This window comes from Ictalurus furcatus, chromosome 23 (assembly GCF_023375685.1).
Source record: "Ictalurus furcatus strain D&B chromosome 23, Billie_1.0, whole genome shotgun sequence".
In the NCBI taxonomy this organism is placed as follows: domain Eukaryota; kingdom Metazoa; phylum Chordata; class Actinopteri; order Siluriformes; family Ictaluridae; genus Ictalurus; species Ictalurus furcatus.
Genome location: NC_071277.1, coordinates 2,235,082 through 2,252,623, shown reverse-complemented (window position 1 = coordinate 2,252,623; position 17,542 = coordinate 2,235,082). Strand labels below are relative to the sequence as shown.

The window sequence follows — 17,542 nt, the reverse complement described above, 5'->3', positions numbered from 1 at the left end:
CGGGAACAGGTAGCAGACGTGTAGATAAGTGTCAGCTTCAAGATTTCTTGCAGAGAAACCTTGCCTAGGATCTGACTAAAGCTGCTTTCTCTGCAGCCTTTGAGTTGGTCAAGAGACCCGTCATGGGTCCTGTAAGGGTGCTGGCGCATACGCAGTATTTAGGTAGTTTGATTCAAACTCTCGGTGTAGTTCTTTTGGGATGATAAGAATGAAGAAATCCTTTTTAGAATGCAAATCCAAACGACCTGTCAGATATCGAAATCGAAGCAAGTCAAATGGAATATCCTCCAGGTGTGTGCCGTCAGTGATCAGGTGAACTTGAATGTGTGATCTTGCAGCTGGTGTCCGTGGTGGCCATGTTGTAGTCGGAGGTGCATTCTGGGAAATGGAGTCAGATGAAAATAGTCTCAGAAAAAAACATTACTAAACTGTACCATGGGTATAAAACATGGCACGAATACTTGTCACTCAAGGGTATATCTTTTGTCCCTTTGGTATGTATCCTTCACCTGGGGGGAATGAATGTAGTGTACATTTACGGCTCATTTAAGCTACATAATTGGCCCTAAGGACCGCTGTTGGACCACTGAGCAAACATATTGTCATTGTGTATATCGTTTATACCATTGGGAATTGATAATCTCCCTGTACTGTACATTTGATACCGACAGAGCAGGAAAGGCAGGGATAGGTGGATGTAATGGCATAGTTTCTTTAACGAGTTACTGTATATATCCGAGTACTGTCATCTGCATTCAAAACACACGCAAAGAAGGATATCAGCAATGAAGAAAGCCAGGAAGCAAATAGGAAGTAATGACAATGATTTGCGACTGCATCTGTCTTTCCTCGCCATATTTGTTTGATTCCATTTTATCATGGTGCAGCAAACCGGAGGTTTGACTATAACAATTCCAGATTGCAGAATAAAAACTGCTTTAAATTAATGCAAAATAAAGGGAAGACACATGAAAATCCATGAATCAGTAATTTATACGTGCCAGGAAAATTGCAATTAATATTTTGTCATGTAAAATAACCTGTATACGATCTCTTTGTCTTCGACAGCGCACTCATTCACTTTATGGGCTCCTTATGTTCATTCTTCTGATTAAGTGTTGCTCCTTGCTACGCCTGAATGAAGCTATGACCACGGCTGTATCTACAGTGATAGACGTCTTCTCCGGTCTGCTTTGGCCTCTGGTACACAAACATTCAGATTCAGAACACATCAATTTGAATGAAAATGTGTAGCCTGCTTGATTTTTTATTATTTTTTTCCCCACTTTTCGATTTCAGATAACTGGTGTGATCGTTGTTTTTGCTTTCTCCTCCCTGGGGAACCTGATCACCTTACCAAAATCAGTATCTTCTGTTATCGCACATGGGTTCGGCATTGGAAAGCTTGGTGATTTGCACAAAAATCAAGCTTCTTGGATGCTTTGCATCTACGGAGGCTTAATCTGCATAGTGTTTTTTGCGGTGAAAGCAATGGTACAGTATGTGTAGCAAGTTCACTGAAAGAACCCACTATGAGAGCACACATTAATACTAATTCAAATGGTTTCTTTCGTTTGCATTGATGTTTTGCAGATAATTGGCGTACTCGGTTCAGTTGTGAAAAGGGCAAAATATAAAAGGAGAAAACATCCTCTGTCTGCATCCGAGCTCTGCACTTATATCCGGGATGTGACTCTGGAGCTTGTTGGCAAAGGCAAGCAGAAATGGACTGTTCATACCACCAGTAATGTAAGAGACATTTTAATTCTGGCTGTGCCTTTCTATAGGTTTACATAAACATAGTTTTATAATGTGTTTGTGTTTTTAGCTGAGACATTAACAGGGCTGAGGACATAACAGAATACATGAAAGAGGATTTGTAAGGCAATAAATAAGTACTGTAACTCCAGCTAAATCCAGATTGGGCGACCACACATTTTTGTGTGCTTCAATTATTTTTATATTACTGATTACATTATATGGCGCATGGTGGCTTAGTGGTTAGCACGTTCGCCTCACGCCTCCAGGGTCGTCGGGGGTTCGATTCCCACCGTGGCCCTGTGTGTGCGGAGTTTGCATGTTCTCCCCGTGCTGCGGGGGTTTCCTCCGGGTACTCCGGTTTCCTCCCCCAGTCCAAAGACATGCATGGTAGGCTGATTGGCGTGTCTAAAGTGTCCGTAGTGTATGAATGGGTGTGTGAGTGTGTATGTGATTGTGTGCCCTGTGATGGATTGGCACCCTGTCCAGGGTGTACCCCGCCTCGTGCCCGATGCTCCCTGGGATAGACTCCAGGTTTCCCCGTGACCCTGAAGGAAGGATAAGCGGTATAGAAGATGGATGGATGGATGGATGAGTACATTATTATAGTAATTGAGAATGTGAAAGAAATCATTACAAACCTGATCATGTAAAGCATGACCTTTTCTGTTTTTTTCTACAGAATTTTGTCCTGGAAGAGTTTGAGGATCTCGTTGATGAGCTCCTGGTCAAGCTCAACGTCATTTCCAGTAGCGATGAAGACCAGGACAACTATGAGGACCAGAATACGCTTCAGTCAGCATATGACTACAGCTCAGAGGTAGACATTATACAGTAACTATTCAACTAGCTCTTACACGCCATCTATTTGTCTTTATTTTACAATGCTGCTACTTTCTCAAATCTGATGGGTCAGAAGGTGATGATTAATTCTGCGTAACGACAGCTCTGACGAGAGTGCCAACTGCTATGCAAATCACAGTGTATCACTACTTCACTATGCTTCACAGATTCTAAAACTAATAATAAAATATAAATAAAAAAAACAATAATAAGCAGATAAAAAAACATACTTTTATTTAAGAAATAAAAGTATAATAGTTGACGTGGTGATGTTTAATGTAAGGAGATGTTTATTCACCATTAATGGAAGGAGTCTCTAGTGTCAGCACTTTGCAACACTAAGTAAGATTTCTGCTATGGGAGAATATTCAAGATGGAGGGCTTTGTGTTTCTTAGTAGCATGACAAACTGTGTTTTTTAGTGTTATTACTGTTGGAAATAAAATAGACATGAAATAAACACGAGGGAGACCAAGTATGAGTAGTATGCAATTTTACGGAGAATTCACTGGGCTGGTGGGACTCATAATGTAGAGATGGTGTGTTTGAAAGTGTGAAGGATCCTTTCTCAACGAAAATCCAGTCAGGAGTGACACAGACAAGATCAGGTTATTTTTAAAGAATGAAACAAGACAAAATATAAGGAGCCGGGCTGCACCTGCGAGATAAGGGCTCTGGGAACGGCCTTGTCTCGCAGGTGCAGGGGGCCGCGAGAGAAGCTAACTATAAACAAATTGGTGTTTGGGTCATCCTGACTCTAAACATATTGGTATCTGGGTCAACCTGACCCTAGAAAACCGTATAAATAGGAGAGCTTCAGCTCTGGTTTTTTGGGATCACCCTTGGGACATCTCAACTGTGTGGATCTCATGCAACAATAAATTTGGACCCTTAAATTTCTCCTCACTCACGGGCCCGGTGTCTTCATTGTCCTTCAAACTGGTTAATATATGTGAGTATCTGTTTCTGTGTTAAATATTAATCGTCTCTGGGTAATAGGCAAAATTTGATGCAACATTACATTCAAGACAAGCTTGTGAGAGAATGACTGTTTATACCTGCTGCTATAATGTAGGGGATAATAGGAACTAACTTGTCTCACAGACTTTCAACGGCCTTAAATTAAACTTTAAAATTGTAATTGAAAAGGTATGACGTGTTTTTCTTTAATCAATAAGACACTGTTTGCATTGGTAGAGGAATAAAACACTTTGGGGTGTGCTGTTATAGGAAAGTAATCAACTTTGGGGGTGGTAAGAGTAACTCCACTTTGCATTAGGCCATATCACACTACCCTGCTGGCATGTTTATTCTGTATTTATTCAATTGTTTGCATAGGTTGGTGCTGAAAACAAAATGGAGGAAATGGAAATAATGCCAAGTATGTGTTGTGAATTTTTACACCCTCATGAGGAAAACAGTCTCAGGTAAAAAAAATTTCATTTTATTCATTTTATTGTTGAAATGAACCTCAGTTTAGATGCAGTACAATTCACGTAAATGCAGAGGTTTATCAGTGTGGTTAACGCAACTGTTCAGTGCTGTGCTTGGACTGTGTTCTGGATAAAACTGTATGCCAAATGTATAAATGTAAACAGTGTCAGCTCCGTAAATATGTACTTGTTTCATTACAAGGTCACTGCTTGAATGGAACACCCTGCAGCGCTTTAGACGAAGTGGGGAAACAATCCGTGACTGGGCTTTTTACGCTGATCAAAAGGCCCATAAGAACATCTCCACATCCCCTGTAAAGAAGCTAAAGGACTCCCAAACTTCTCTCTGCATAAAACAAATGACCAGTGTTCATATTGAAGGCAGTGAGATGCTAAGGGCAAATAAATCACAAACATTTAAGATGACCAGGGAGGACAGTGAATGCAGTAATACTATCCCGAATCAAGCTTTTAACTCACAACTCCCTCTGGGTTTCATCTCTCCGACTGACGCGCTCACAAAGCATCCATCTCGCAGAAAGTCATGTGGACAGTTCTGTTTAAATGAATCATATGTAGAAAAACATGAAATACAGGCTGAAGAGGAAGCTGTACACATTCCAGGTCAGTGCTGTTGAGGGTTTTTTACAATGCTTCATGTTACAGTGATGCAATACAATGAAGAATGTCAACAGAGACTTGAATTTAAGTGCAAAAATCAGAATTAGAACGTTATTACTTTGAAAGTACAGTATGAAACATATCTCCAGTCTTTCTGATATGATGGATAACAAATACACAGGATGTATCAATTTATTTAGGTTTGTTGCATTAAAAAAAAAAACTGTAAAAACTTAAAGTTTGATGATACTTTTATTTATTGTCTAAAAAAATCGATAAAAGGAACAAAAACAAACAGAAGCAATGTAAATGTTCTAATCTTTTAAATAAGATTAATTTGGACAAGTTTGCTAGAGATTATAATGTGGGATTATAATGTGAGATTATAATGTGAGATTATAATGTGGGTGCAGTAGTATGATCTTGGCTAACTAGTTTGGCATATTAAAAGATTAAGCAGTTCGGTGTTTGACTGCTTTTGCCTGCAAGTTATTTTGAAAGCGAATTAAAAATGACACATTAATAGAGAGACTGATTGTTTTTCAGAAAATGATTATACATGTACATCATTTTGAATCTCAAACATTCGGTAGTGTGCCCTTAAATGTGAAAATTGAAAAGGGTCTTTTGCAATCCACTAAATTCAGTGACAGTTCAATTTTAATGGTATAATACAAATGAAAAATAATACAGTTATTGTGTACACCTGCACATTCATGCAGTTATCTGATCAGCCAATCATGTGGCAGCAGTGCAATGCAAAAAAAAAATAAAAAAATTAATGCAGATACAGGTCTAGAGTTCAGTTAATGTTCACATCCAACATCAGAATGAATAAAAAACGGTGATCTCTGTGACTTTGATCAGTGCATGGATGTCGGCACCAGAAGGACTGGTTTGAGTGTTTCATAAACTTCTGATCTCCTGGGAATTTCACACAGAATGGTATGAAAAACAAAAAGCACTGAGTGGGTGACAGTCCTATGGGTGGAAAAGCCTTGTTGATAAGAGAGGTCCAAGGAAAATAACCAGATTGGTTCGAGCTGCCAGGAAGGATATAGTAACTCAAATAATGACTCTATATAGTAATAATGACAGAAAAACATCTCTGCATGCACAAAACCTCGATGTGGATGGGCTACAACAGCAGAAGACCACATTGGGTTTCACTCCTGTCAGCCAAGAACAAGAATCTGGGACTATCATGGGCACAGACCATCACCATGTCTTTTTCCCGTCTTCAACTGTCCAGTGTGGGTGAGTCTGTTCCCATGAGTCTTGTTCTTGGCTGACAGGAGTGGAACCTGATGTGACCTTCTGCTATTGTAAGGAATCGATGTGTTCTGAGATGGTTTTCTGCTCACCACAATTGTAAAGAGTGATTATTTGAGTTACTACAGACTATCTGGCAGCTCAGGCCGGCCTGGCCATTCTCCTCTGATCTCTCTCATCAACAAGGTGTTTCAGCCTGCAGACTCTCCACTTACATGCTGTTTTTCACACCATTCCGTGTAAACTCTAAACACTGTTGTGTGTGATATTCAGGAGATCAGCAGTTTCTGAAACACTCAAACCAGCCCATCTGGTATCAACGTCCATGCCACAAAGAAAGTCACAGAGATCACAAATGAGCAGGCCAGACGTTCCTATTAAACCGGATGGGCGAGTGTATGTATGCTAATGTTAATATAGAAATGTGAATCTTGGCGAAAATCTCTAGCAATGATTTTAATGTAGTAGTTATGTTGTTTGTTTTTTTGTAATTTTATTATGTAATATGTACTCCTTTTTTATTTTAATTGCTGTGATTTGATGAATAGAAGCTTGTGTCTAAAGAGCTTGTTGTAATATTACACTTTAAAAAAAAAAACCCCAACCTTTTCTTCTCAATAAACGGTTAAATTCTTTGACAGAGAAGTTTATCGTGTGACGTTTCTCTCTGCATTCAGTAGTTTTCTGTCTTACTTGACAATTATCCAATCAGAGCTCCGAACGTACGTGCGGTACGCTCTTGAGTGGCGACTTCTGATTGGTAGAGCCCAGCGTCCGCTAACCAATCAGAGCGTGGCAAGTCAGACAAGTTTGATTCGTGGCGTGGAACCAAGAAGCAAACCGAAGGCATTTCAGATAGACACCTTTAGAGGGGAAAGCTGGTTTTCAAGTAAAACCTGGCGTTTAAAGGATAATTCAGGGTTTAGTTTATATAGCCTTTAAAATAAATAAAAAAATTAAAAAAAATAAGCTCCGCACTGCTGCAATAGTGCACTGCCTGTGTGTGGGATTAGTGGAAAGGCTTGAAGAGGACAGAAGGCCCTGTGGAAGAAAAGGCAGAGAGATGAAGAAGCTGCCGCTGCTGTTGATCGTGCTGCTCGGGTTAGCACACTTCATTACCATCGGCACAGGAGAGGAAGAGGGTGAGGAAGAGCTGGGATCATCATTCAGACTCACACTTACACCTACACCATCCTGCATTAGTAAGGTTGAACTGGCCTGACAGACAGCCAGGAGTGTAAGGGTTGGGGATGCATGCACATTATTAATATACACATGAATGGCTGTTTGATTTTTTAATTTTTTTTTGCATTAAGTAAAGGATCACTTCATATTTTCAGGAGGGAAAGTAGCCATCTGAGCATGAACAAGTATGATTAGTGATGTAAGAGATTGTGCTGTAAGGCTCAGAACAAATAAGGTTGAACAACATGTATACTTGTATTGCATCTCAATGAGTGAATGATTTTTTTAACAGGACTAAAACTTATAAGCAGCCTGGTGCAGATTGCAGAAATCTCCTCCACTTCGCCGTTAATAAACTGCAAAGCGTAATAATGCTTCAGTTTGTAATTTCTAACCTATGTTATGTTTGTTATATGTCTCTCTTTTTTTTTTTTGTAAATACTGTTCAAAGTGTAAATGTTTTTAAATTTGAAATATTAGAGTTAAATATATTTACGTTATCTCTGCATGTCTATGTGCATGTGCTCATCCTGCTTTTCTCTCACGCTCGTTCTCAAAATAATGCGAGTACGTCTATGGACAAACACTCTGAAGTCAATTGAGAGCCAGTCATCACCGCTTAAAAGTTGTTTTGCATAGTAGACAAAGGCAACATTCTGCCAGCACGTTGTCTGGACGTCACTGTTTGGTTTTTATATTAAATTTGTCTTTTACCAAAAAAAAAAACAACAACAAAAACAAAACCCTGTGGAACTGGTGAGGAATGGTCCTCATAGCTAGTTCTGGCCATTTCTAATACGTGCATTGGACAGTAAGGGTGGGAGATATGCCAAACATATCCTATAATGATTCTCAGAAACACTTCGGTGATACACAATATGCATCACAATATTTAGGTATGTCGTCATGTTAAAGAAACCTGTGAAAGACTACATGAAGAAATGATACTGTTATTTATTGTCTACAAAAATAGGAGGAATGTGTTTAAAAAAAAAAAAAAAAAAAAAAAAATGAAGAACTGAGTACAAAGTCATTGTTTAACATCGTCAGCTGCTTCCAATTTGTTTGTAACTATTAATAAAGTACTATTAAAAAAAAAAGAAAGAAACTCATGATATCAACAATATGACGGAAGTGTTTTGTAACTATTTCTGATTTTAATTTAAAGATACTTGATTCCTATATTTAATGTCTTCAGAAATTAATTAACACTTGGGGGGGGGGAATTGTAACATCACAATTAAGCTGAATATTTTAACATGAAGTCTGTGGTTTCCAATCAATTTGTAAATTTTTTTTTTTTTTTTTTTTTTTTTTTTTTTAAAAGTGAAATAAAAAGCTATCACAATGTACATGATATCTAATAAAAGTGTATTGTGACAAACATCACAGTATTGGTTATACGGTCATATTGCCCAGCCTTACTGAACAGACAGCTTGTGACAAAGTATATAAAATATGAAAAAAATTTGAAAAAAAAACTGTTTAGCCAACTTAAGTGTTGTGTGAATTTCAGGAGAAGAGCCGAGTAAAGACGCCGACAGTGACACTGAAGACGATGATGACGATGAGGATGATGACGACGATGACGACAACAGCACGGAGGTCAAAGAGGAAAACGGCGTGCTGGTTCTCACTGATGGTAACTTTGACACGTTCATCGAGGACAAAGACACAGTGCTGGTTGAATTCTATGCACCGTGGTAAGTGCACTGAGAGCTTGTATTGGGCCTTTACATGGCACGTCACTGTGCAAACACTTGCTCACTTTAAAAAAAAAAAAAAAATGATTATTATTTTTTTTATCTACCCTCCTCCCTAACAGGTGTGGCCACTGCAAGCAGTTTGCACCAGAGTATGAGAAAATTGCTCAGACTCTCAAGGAAAACGATCCTCCGATCCCTGTGGCGAAAGTAGATGCCACTGTGGCTAGTGCACTTGCGAGTAAATTTGAGGTGTCTGGATATCCTACTATCAAAATTTTGAAAAAGGGTGAGGCGGTGGATTACGATGGAGCGCGAACTGAAAAAGGTGAGTGTGTTCTCCTGGGTAGGGCTGTATGATGTGCATACAATTGAATGCTGTGAAATATATGAATGCCTTGAAGAATTGTTGAATAACAACAATGGAAATACATTTTAACCTCCTAAGATTAGAGTAGGTTCATGTACTGATGCCTGTCATATGCACGTTAGGATGTAATGTTATTCCTCCTCTCTAATCTTAAGCACTTAAAACAATACAGTTTGGTAATTTGGCCGTGTGAGTGCTCAGTAGTTTCAGATTCGCATTTTCAAATACTCAAGATGGCTACGGTAATATGATCTTTATTTCTATACAGTTGAGGGGAAATATTTGGATTAGATATGGCACAAGAGTACTTTTTTCGATACCGGTACTGAAACCTTGAGTACCCATACCCATCTTCTATTGTCCTTTTTTTTTTTTTTTTTTTTTTTTTTTTTTTTTTTAAGTTTTATTTTTGTTTACTGGAGCACGTGACAGTTAAAACTCTTTCACACAAAAATCACTTTCATTTGTATATATGATGAATAGAATACAGTATAACTATAATAAAATCAATCTAAAGAAAAGAAAAATGGCAAGTCTTTTTTATATATAAACATCTGGTTTCAGAAGTACATTTCTTTTCCCATTCTAATCTTTGCCATTTGTTACAGGATCAGATATCTGATCCACTGTTTTTGCTGGTATTGGCTTGGGGCCATCTCTAGTTTGGATTCCTCATGCCTTTTTTTATTTTTTTAAATTTTTTTTTAATTTTATTTTTTCATTGATTAGAAATCAAGAATGTAAAAAAAAAAAAAAAAAATTGAAATGTGGATTATATCCCATGTAAAATGACAACAATGCAGAGCACCGTGAACAGAAAGGGAGCACAAAAAAAATTATAAAGTTAACGAATGAGGATATTTAGACGAAGGAACATCTGCGAAACCGAACACACTGAATGTCTTGTTGCTCAAAAAATTAAATGACTTTATGTGCGAGTGTACAAACTTTTACACTCCGCTGTGGCCCCTTTAATTTTGAGTCCAAATTCATAGTGTTTTACATGTAAAAGTTTGAAATGACGATGGAGCGAAAACAGTCAAGAAATGAGACTTTCATGAAAACTAAATGTATAAAACGGTACAAATTTAAAAACATGTAATTGAAGTGAAATCCCATTAACGGTAAATAACTAAATGTACTATGTGTTTTAATCTGGGTTTAATCTTTCAGCTATTGTTGAGCGAGTTAAAGAAGTTGCACAGCCAGACTGGAAACCTCCTCCAGAGGCCACACTGGTGCTGACAAAGGACAACTTTGATGATGTGGTTAATAATGCTGACATCATTCTGGTGGAGTTTTATGCCCCCTGGTTGGTACTTTACAGGATATTTGAGAATTTCTATTGCACTGATTGTCTACTTGAAGTGTTTAATTAGCATCTTTTTTTTTTTCTTCTGTTTTTTGGAATAAACAGGTGTGGGCACTGTAAAAGACTCGCTCCTGAGTATGAGAAAGCTGCTAAGGAACTCGGCGCTCGAACCCCTCCTATACCACTGGCTAAAGTGGATGCCACTGCAGAGAATGACCTCGCCACCAGGTTTGACGTAACCGGATACCCAACACTCAAAATCTTCAGGAAGGGGAAAGTGTTCGATTACAACGGACCACGGGAGAAACATGGTTTGTCATGTTATTGAACTTTGTTCTGTTGTGTGTGTGTGTGTATATATATAAAAAAAAAAATAATGTGGTTTGTAACTTATTGGTGTGAATATGGTTTTGTCCAGGTATTGTTGATTACATGAGCGAGCAAGCAGGCCCTCCGTCCAAGCAGGTGCAGGCCGTGAAACAAATTCAGGAACTGGTGAAAGATGGAGATGATGCCGTGATCGTTGGCACGTTCTCCAGTGAAGAGGACGCTGCCTACGAGATCTATCAAGAAGCATGTGAGTATCAGAATAGTCGAGGTATTGCACAACTATTCCTTTTGACTAATTGAGCAGCAGTTCAAAAAAAAGTAGTTAACTAGTCCTCTTTTTTCCATAGTTAGTCCAAAAACGGATTAAGGACACGGCTATTTATAGGCGTTATTAGTTTTATTAGTTTGGTTATCTGCTGAAGAACAACAGATTGAATTAACAGTCATACACAGGCTACATGTCATCGATGCTTTTTAGGCTACGCTGTTGAAGATGAAAATAAAAATCATTGCATCCGTAAAGACCCATCCGTAAATGAGTCTGGAGCGATCTTTTCCCAGTGTACTCTTACACAATGTGCAGTTAACTGTATGACTGGCTTTATCTTGTCGGAAATATTTCCAAACTAACAAGTACAGGCATAAGAAGGAGAAACTACACCCTCCTTCAATTGTAGGTTTTTATTTTTCAGGGCCGAAATAACAATTGTGTGGTCCTCACCAACTTCTATAAACAAACAAATAACCTCAGGTGATGACAAAAAAAAAAACCCACAGTGGATTTTAACGTAGTCATTTTTTTTCTCCATATTGTTTGGAGGTGGCCTTATAACCCTTCACAAATCGAAGAGCAGCAACAGGTGCTTCTCTTAGGTCATGCCTGATGTCCTTTCTTTTTGGCGTGATGGAGACACAAACCTTAGTGCTCCAGAACTACCAGAAGTTCTGCTTTTATAGAGGTGGTCACACTTCTTGACGATTAACCAATCTTCTAATTTAATTAACTTGTCTACTTTCATTAGTAACACCTAGCTGCTAAGTACTGATTGTGGAAGCAGGAAGGGAGTACTTATTCCCTATCCCCCCCCCCCCCCCTTTGAGAATGTTGGTTTACTTTAAGGGAAACAAAAATACTACATATTGAAATACGTTGGGTTTTTCTTCTTTTTGTCACGTGGTTATTTCTTTATAAACGGACCACACAATTGTTCTTTACACCCTGATATAAAAAACATAGAATTGAAGGAGGGTGTACTTCTTTTTTTTTTTTTTTTGGTCCCATAACTGTACATTTAGCCTGCATCTTTTGTCTGCCTTCATCTCCTTAGTGTCTGTCTCACCGTTTTTTCCACTTCTCTGACTAGTTCCTCACAGCAGTGAATATATTAATTGACTAGTCCATGGAACCCCTCGTATAATAATCTACTTTCCTAATTTTTCACTAGGTACAGTGCATCCGGAAAGTATTCACAGCGCTTCACTTTAGGCTGTGAATACTTATGTACATGTGCTTTTTTTTAATTTTTTTTTTTTATCTTTAATAAATTTGCAAAGATTTCAAACAAACTTCTTTCACGTTGTCATGATGGGGTATTGTTTGTAGAATTTTGAGGAAAATGATGAATTGAATCCATTTTGGAATAAGGCTGTAACATGACAAAATGTGGGGAAAGTGACGCGCTGTGAATACTTTCCGGATGCACTGTATGTGCTGTAATTTAAATTTTCCTGTCATAGTACATGCTTAACATTGTATCATGGTATACAATATCACCATATGTAAATGACATGTTTGCCACTATACATCACTTTAACAGTCCATTATAGCGTAAATATGGTCCTTATCTTGCATTTCAAAACGTATCTTTCTGCCTGTTATGATTTTCAAACTTTGACATTTATTTATAATCGGGAAAACTGTACCTTCTCTCACAGACACGCGATTCTCCTTTAAACTGGTCAAAAGTAGCTAGTCAGTGGTGGTGTTATGATGCCACAAAAGTAAACCTGACTTACAAGCGCTGAAGTGATACTAAGGAGGGAAAAAAAAAACGAACCCGGAAATTTTATGATGAAAGATAAAAACATAGTTAAAAACCATCAAATACACTGGCATGCATGATTTACGTTCTACATGCTGTTACCGTCACTTTTACATGCAGCAGGCTTTCGAACGTACAGGAAAAAACAAGAAAACCACTACACATGTCTTGTTCTGGCTAAAGATATGTCGCAACGTGCACAGCACAAAATAAATTCAAAGCACTCGATGGAGATTAGTGTAACATCATGTGTTCTGCTACGACTGCATTACTTGGTCATTTTAATTGAAACAGACTAATGATTTTGTAAAATCTAATGTTTTTGTTCTTATCAAAATGGCGCTGCTATCCAGTCCTAATATTAATATTCTGTTTAAAAACTGCCTACTGCAAAGAATGCATATAATGTGTCTATATGGCTGTATTGGAATAGGGACTGGTGTAGACGTACTTTAGTTCACTAGTACTACTCACTAGTGAAAAATGCCGTAATTTGGTCGTTCTTTGAGTATCAGTAAGCTGTGCAATCCTACAAGAAAGCTGTCCATAGTCACTGCATTGTGTGTTGAATATTGTGGTTGTTGGCACATTTATGTCAAAATGTAAAAATAAAAAAATTCTTACCTGATTTCTAGGCAACACCCTCAGAGATGACTACGTGTTCCGCCACACGTTCACTAACGATATTGCCAAGTTCCTAAAGGCCTCACCTGGCCAGGTGGTCATGCTCCAGCCGGAGAAGTTCAGGTCGAAATATGAGCCTTCATCCCACACCTTAACCATTAAAGTAAGTCCCTGGATGCCCTTCATAAGTAAAATGAGGTTGGCGTGGGGTGGGGGTGGTGATGTTTGTGTAACAGTTATTTTATATATATATATAAGCTTAAAGTGCTTCACAAAGAAATTAAAAAGAGAAGAACTAAGTAGAGACATACACTGACTGTACAATTTATTAGGAACACCTGATAATCAACCAATCACGTGTTGGCAAAGCAGTGCAAAAAAAAATCATGCAGATACAGGTTAAGAGCTTCAGTTAATGTTCACATCGAACATCAGAACGGGGGGCGGGGGAGGAGGGAATCTCATTGACTTTGACCGTGGTATGGTTTGAGTATTTCAGAATCTCCTGGGATTTACACACACAAAGTCTCTATAGTTTACACACAATGGTGCGAAAAACAAAAAATACCCAGTAAGCGACACTTCATTCTTTATTGATGAAAGAGTTTATGGTGTGTGTAATGAGCATGGATGATTAGAAGATGAATAAGAGAAACAAAAATGCGGGTAAATAACAACAGAAATAAAGAAATGATTTTACTCATAAATGATAGTGTATAAAAGAGTGTATGTCTCTTCGCTGCTTTTTAAAATGTAGTTGCCTGCCTGACCTCAACTAATAAGTCATTTATTTATTTATTTATTTTTACTTGCATGTTCTAAGTATAGTTGCATGTTTCCCCTTAGGATTCCACATCTGCCTCAGAGGTTCAAGATTTCTTTAAGAAACACACACTGCCCTTAGTGGGACACAGAAAACAGAGCAATGCTGAGAAGAGATACTCCAAACGTCCGCTGGTGGTTGTGTATTACGGTGTTGACTTCAGTTTTGATTACAGAGTTGGTAAGTGATCAGTATTCTCTTCTATAGAAATGAGCCAGCATGTAAGCTTTGAAAGATTTGGTCAGAGGAACATCCTGGGCATGTCAGTCATAGTATCCGTTTGCACAAAACATTTTATCATCGCTGGCAGCTTTGGTACATCAGGTCACTTGATGTGTGCAAAATCCCATGGGATTGCCTGACTGCAAAATATAGTACTTGTGTTCTGTTCAAACAGTAATTAACTTACAAAAATGGGCTGTTGAGTATTATACCACAGCACTGTTGAATTCTAAAGTTAGACTCTGCTGCAAGTCAACTCGGAGGTGTATATTAATACACATGGTCTGATACATTATCACTTCTATAGTAAAAATCTGTTTACAATATGCTTTCTGAAAATGTATTTTCTGCTAAGTGTGCCAGTGTTACTTTTTTTAAATATTGTAATAATTGCCTATAGTTTACAATCACAATATTGTATTATTAAATGTATTTCCTTTTTTTTTTTAAACCTTCAACTTCTGCTAAATGAGAGACAAATGTCTTAACTCCAGAGATATTGTTTAATTGATTATAGGGCTGTACCACTTGCATTTGTTAGCCTGGATTTAGAGATTTCTTTTTGTCCAGCACCGTTTTAATGGTCTCGATTTTTGCATACAGCCACACAGTACTGGAGGAGCAAAGTGTTGGAGGTGGCCAAGGACTTCCCAGAGTACACATTCGCTATCGCGGATGAGGAGGACTACGCCGACGAGCTGAAGAGCCTCGGGCTCAGCGAGAGCGGCGAGGAGGTGAACGTCGGCATTCTTGGCGAAGGAGGGAAGAAGTATGCGATGGAGCCGGAGGAGTTTGACACTGATGTGCTTCAGGAATTTGTTCTGGCCTTTAAAAAAGGTGAGGAGTTGCCAGGTTTGATACTAGTAGAACACGACAGGGCCACGAAAGAATTCTTGTGCAATCATTTATGTTTAGATAACATTTGGACCACAGCCAGGTTTTGCTTCATGGAGACATAAATACAGTGTTAATAGAAATTAATTCAGGACTCGATATTGGCACTTTACTATAACTGGTACTAACTACCCTGTAAGTGTAGAACACCATAGAGTCGGACACTGAGACAGTTTTTCCTGTCTGTTGTGGTGTTTCGTCTGACTTTGGATAGTACCCCAAAGTACAAGAACAGTTTTTTTTTTTTGTTTTTTTTTTTAAACTTTGAACAGAATTTTGGAGTAATGATGACTTGTAACGTAGATTTAAATATTTATACTATAGTTATTATATTATAGCATAACTATGGGAGCCCATACAAACCAAATCATTACCCATTTGTCTCCAAGTGAAAATGTAACGTTCATAGTTGATCAAGGCAATAAATTGAATTGAGTGACGTCGTACTGCCTGACTTTTTGGGTGTGGTTTTTGGTTTTCATTTTAGGAAATACATAAATATAACATTAAAAACCAAAGGATATTTGAATTAAATACAAAGTGAACACACATTTTCCATTGGAGTGTTAAAATTGTACCTTTATTTTGTATAACTGATCATCGGTATGTGGGTATTAGACAGCCAATGCATCTTAATGGAACTGTGTTACAAGCCTTTCACTAGTCCTTATTAGTGACAATTGTATGTATCATTACTCTGTAACAGGCAAACTGAAGCCCATCATCAAGTCGCAGCCGGTTGCCAAGAACAAGGGACCTGTGAAGGTTGTTGTTGGGAAAACCTTTGATGAAACTGTCTTGGATGCCAAGAAGGATGTCCTGATCGAGTTCTATGCGCCGTGGTGCGGTCACTGCAAACAGCTGGAGCCCGACTACCTCGCTCTTGCAAAGAAGTACAAGAACGAGAAGAATCTGGTGATCGCTAAAATGGACGCTACGGCCAATGACGTGCCTCACGACGCCTACAAAGTGGAAGGATTTCCTACGATATACTTTGCCCCCAGCAACAAGAAGCAGGATCCCATTAAATTTTCAGGTGGTGAGAGAAACATGGAGAGTTTAAGCAAATTCATAGAAGAACATGCAACAAAATTATCACCGAAGAAAGATGAACTCTAAAGGTTTTTTTTTTTTAGAGAAACTCTGAACCTGACGTGATAAAACGCAGACCTCAGCTGTCTGACTTGATCTTGCAGTAAGAATGGTTTCTGAAAGCAGAATTTTCTGTTCATTCCAAAGCACTGTTCGTTAGATTTCTTTTCGAAACCTTTTTTAAATAATAATAAAAAAAAGGAAATAAAATTGGAAAATGGGGAAACAACCGGCTGTTCTCTTTTAAGATCTCTTTGCGCACTTCCATTGAGGTGGGTCTAGATGGATAGATGCTGGAGCTGGGACCTTTTGTTGGTTCTGTAACAAGCCTGACTTATCAGAGCAGCATGGATAACTTATCAATATTAATACAATAATGAGTGTTGCCAGTCAAGTAGCGAATTCACACATGCCACTACAAATGAGAAGTTTAAAGGAGACACAGCATTTGGACTGATGTCTGTTTTGTTACAAGAGGTCATCGGCTTCCTGCTTGTCTGTCAATAAAATATAATTGTTCATTGAATTCCATGGTTTGGAATTTATTAGTCTGAAATCTACTCCAGGCTGCAGCTGGCCTATATAAAAACCAATTATTAATTTTTTTCCCGTCTATATCGATATCGATCGCAAATATTTTGATCTTAATTAGGATAAAATTGATTAATGGCTTGTTTTATTAGTCAAGATTGGGTTTTTTTTTTTGTTTTTTTTTTAAATCTAGGAAAAATATCCTGGACAGGCCCTCCGGAGGCCTGGATTAAAGATTTTGACTGTATAGGAAGAGTGCATACAAAGACTACATTTACACAGGGCTTTTGAATCCCGTGTGCACAAATCGGATGTTTTTACACAATCGATATGACGTGCGATGGAAACCACTCATGGTAAATGTGTATATATTTTTAAAAAAATCTGTTTTACAGTGTTTATATTGGAGTAGTAAAGGAAGACTAATGATGCGTCCCGATTCACCTATTTGTACTATGCACTAAAAGTATGTACTTTTTTTTGTGTGA

The 17,542-nt window shown here is 38.1% G+C and overlaps 2 protein-coding genes across 2 annotated transcripts in view; both read left to right on the top strand.

Annotated features, from left to right (window-relative positions):
- LOC128599391 (polycystic kidney disease 1 like 1) overlaps nt 1–2,596 on the top strand; it is a 52,621-nt gene extending 50,025 nt beyond the window's left edge. Inside the window, 1 exon segment of the mRNA XM_053610928.1 lies at nt 2,386–2,596. Coding sequence (XP_053466903.1) covers nt 2,386–2,596 — 211 coding nt within the window.
- A 4,132-nt stretch (nt 2,597–6,728) lies between these two features.
- pdia4 (protein disulfide isomerase family A, member 4) lies at nt 6,729–17,045 on the top strand. The gene is made up of 10 exons (XM_053611891.1): nt 6,729–7,068; nt 8,628–8,814; nt 8,937–9,142; nt 10,358–10,496; nt 10,602–10,807; nt 10,915–11,073; nt 13,504–13,655; nt 14,339–14,495; nt 15,141–15,374; nt 16,138–17,045. Exons 1-10 carry the CDS (start codon nt 6,990–6,992, stop codon nt 16,548–16,550), a joined length of 1,932 nt encoding a protein of 643 aa, XP_053467866.1. The 5' UTR covers nt 6,729–6,989; the 3' UTR covers nt 16,551–17,045.
- The last annotated feature ends 497 nt before the right edge of the window (nt 17,046–17,542 follow it).

Excerpts from the sequence above, each read along its gene's own strand:
- pdia4 (XM_053611891.1), top strand. The coding sequence starts at position 6,990 with ATGAAGAAGCTGCCGCTGCTGTTGATCGTGCTGCTCGGGTTAGCACAC. Across the intron at positions 8,815-8,936 it reads GTTGAATTCTATGCACCGTG|GTGTGGCCACTGCAAGCAGT; the intron begins GTAAGTGCACTG and ends CCTCCCTAACAG. Across the intron at positions 13,656-14,338 it reads CCCACACCTTAACCATTAAA|GATTCCACATCTGCCTCAGA; the intron begins GTAAGTCCCTGG and ends GTTTCCCCTTAG.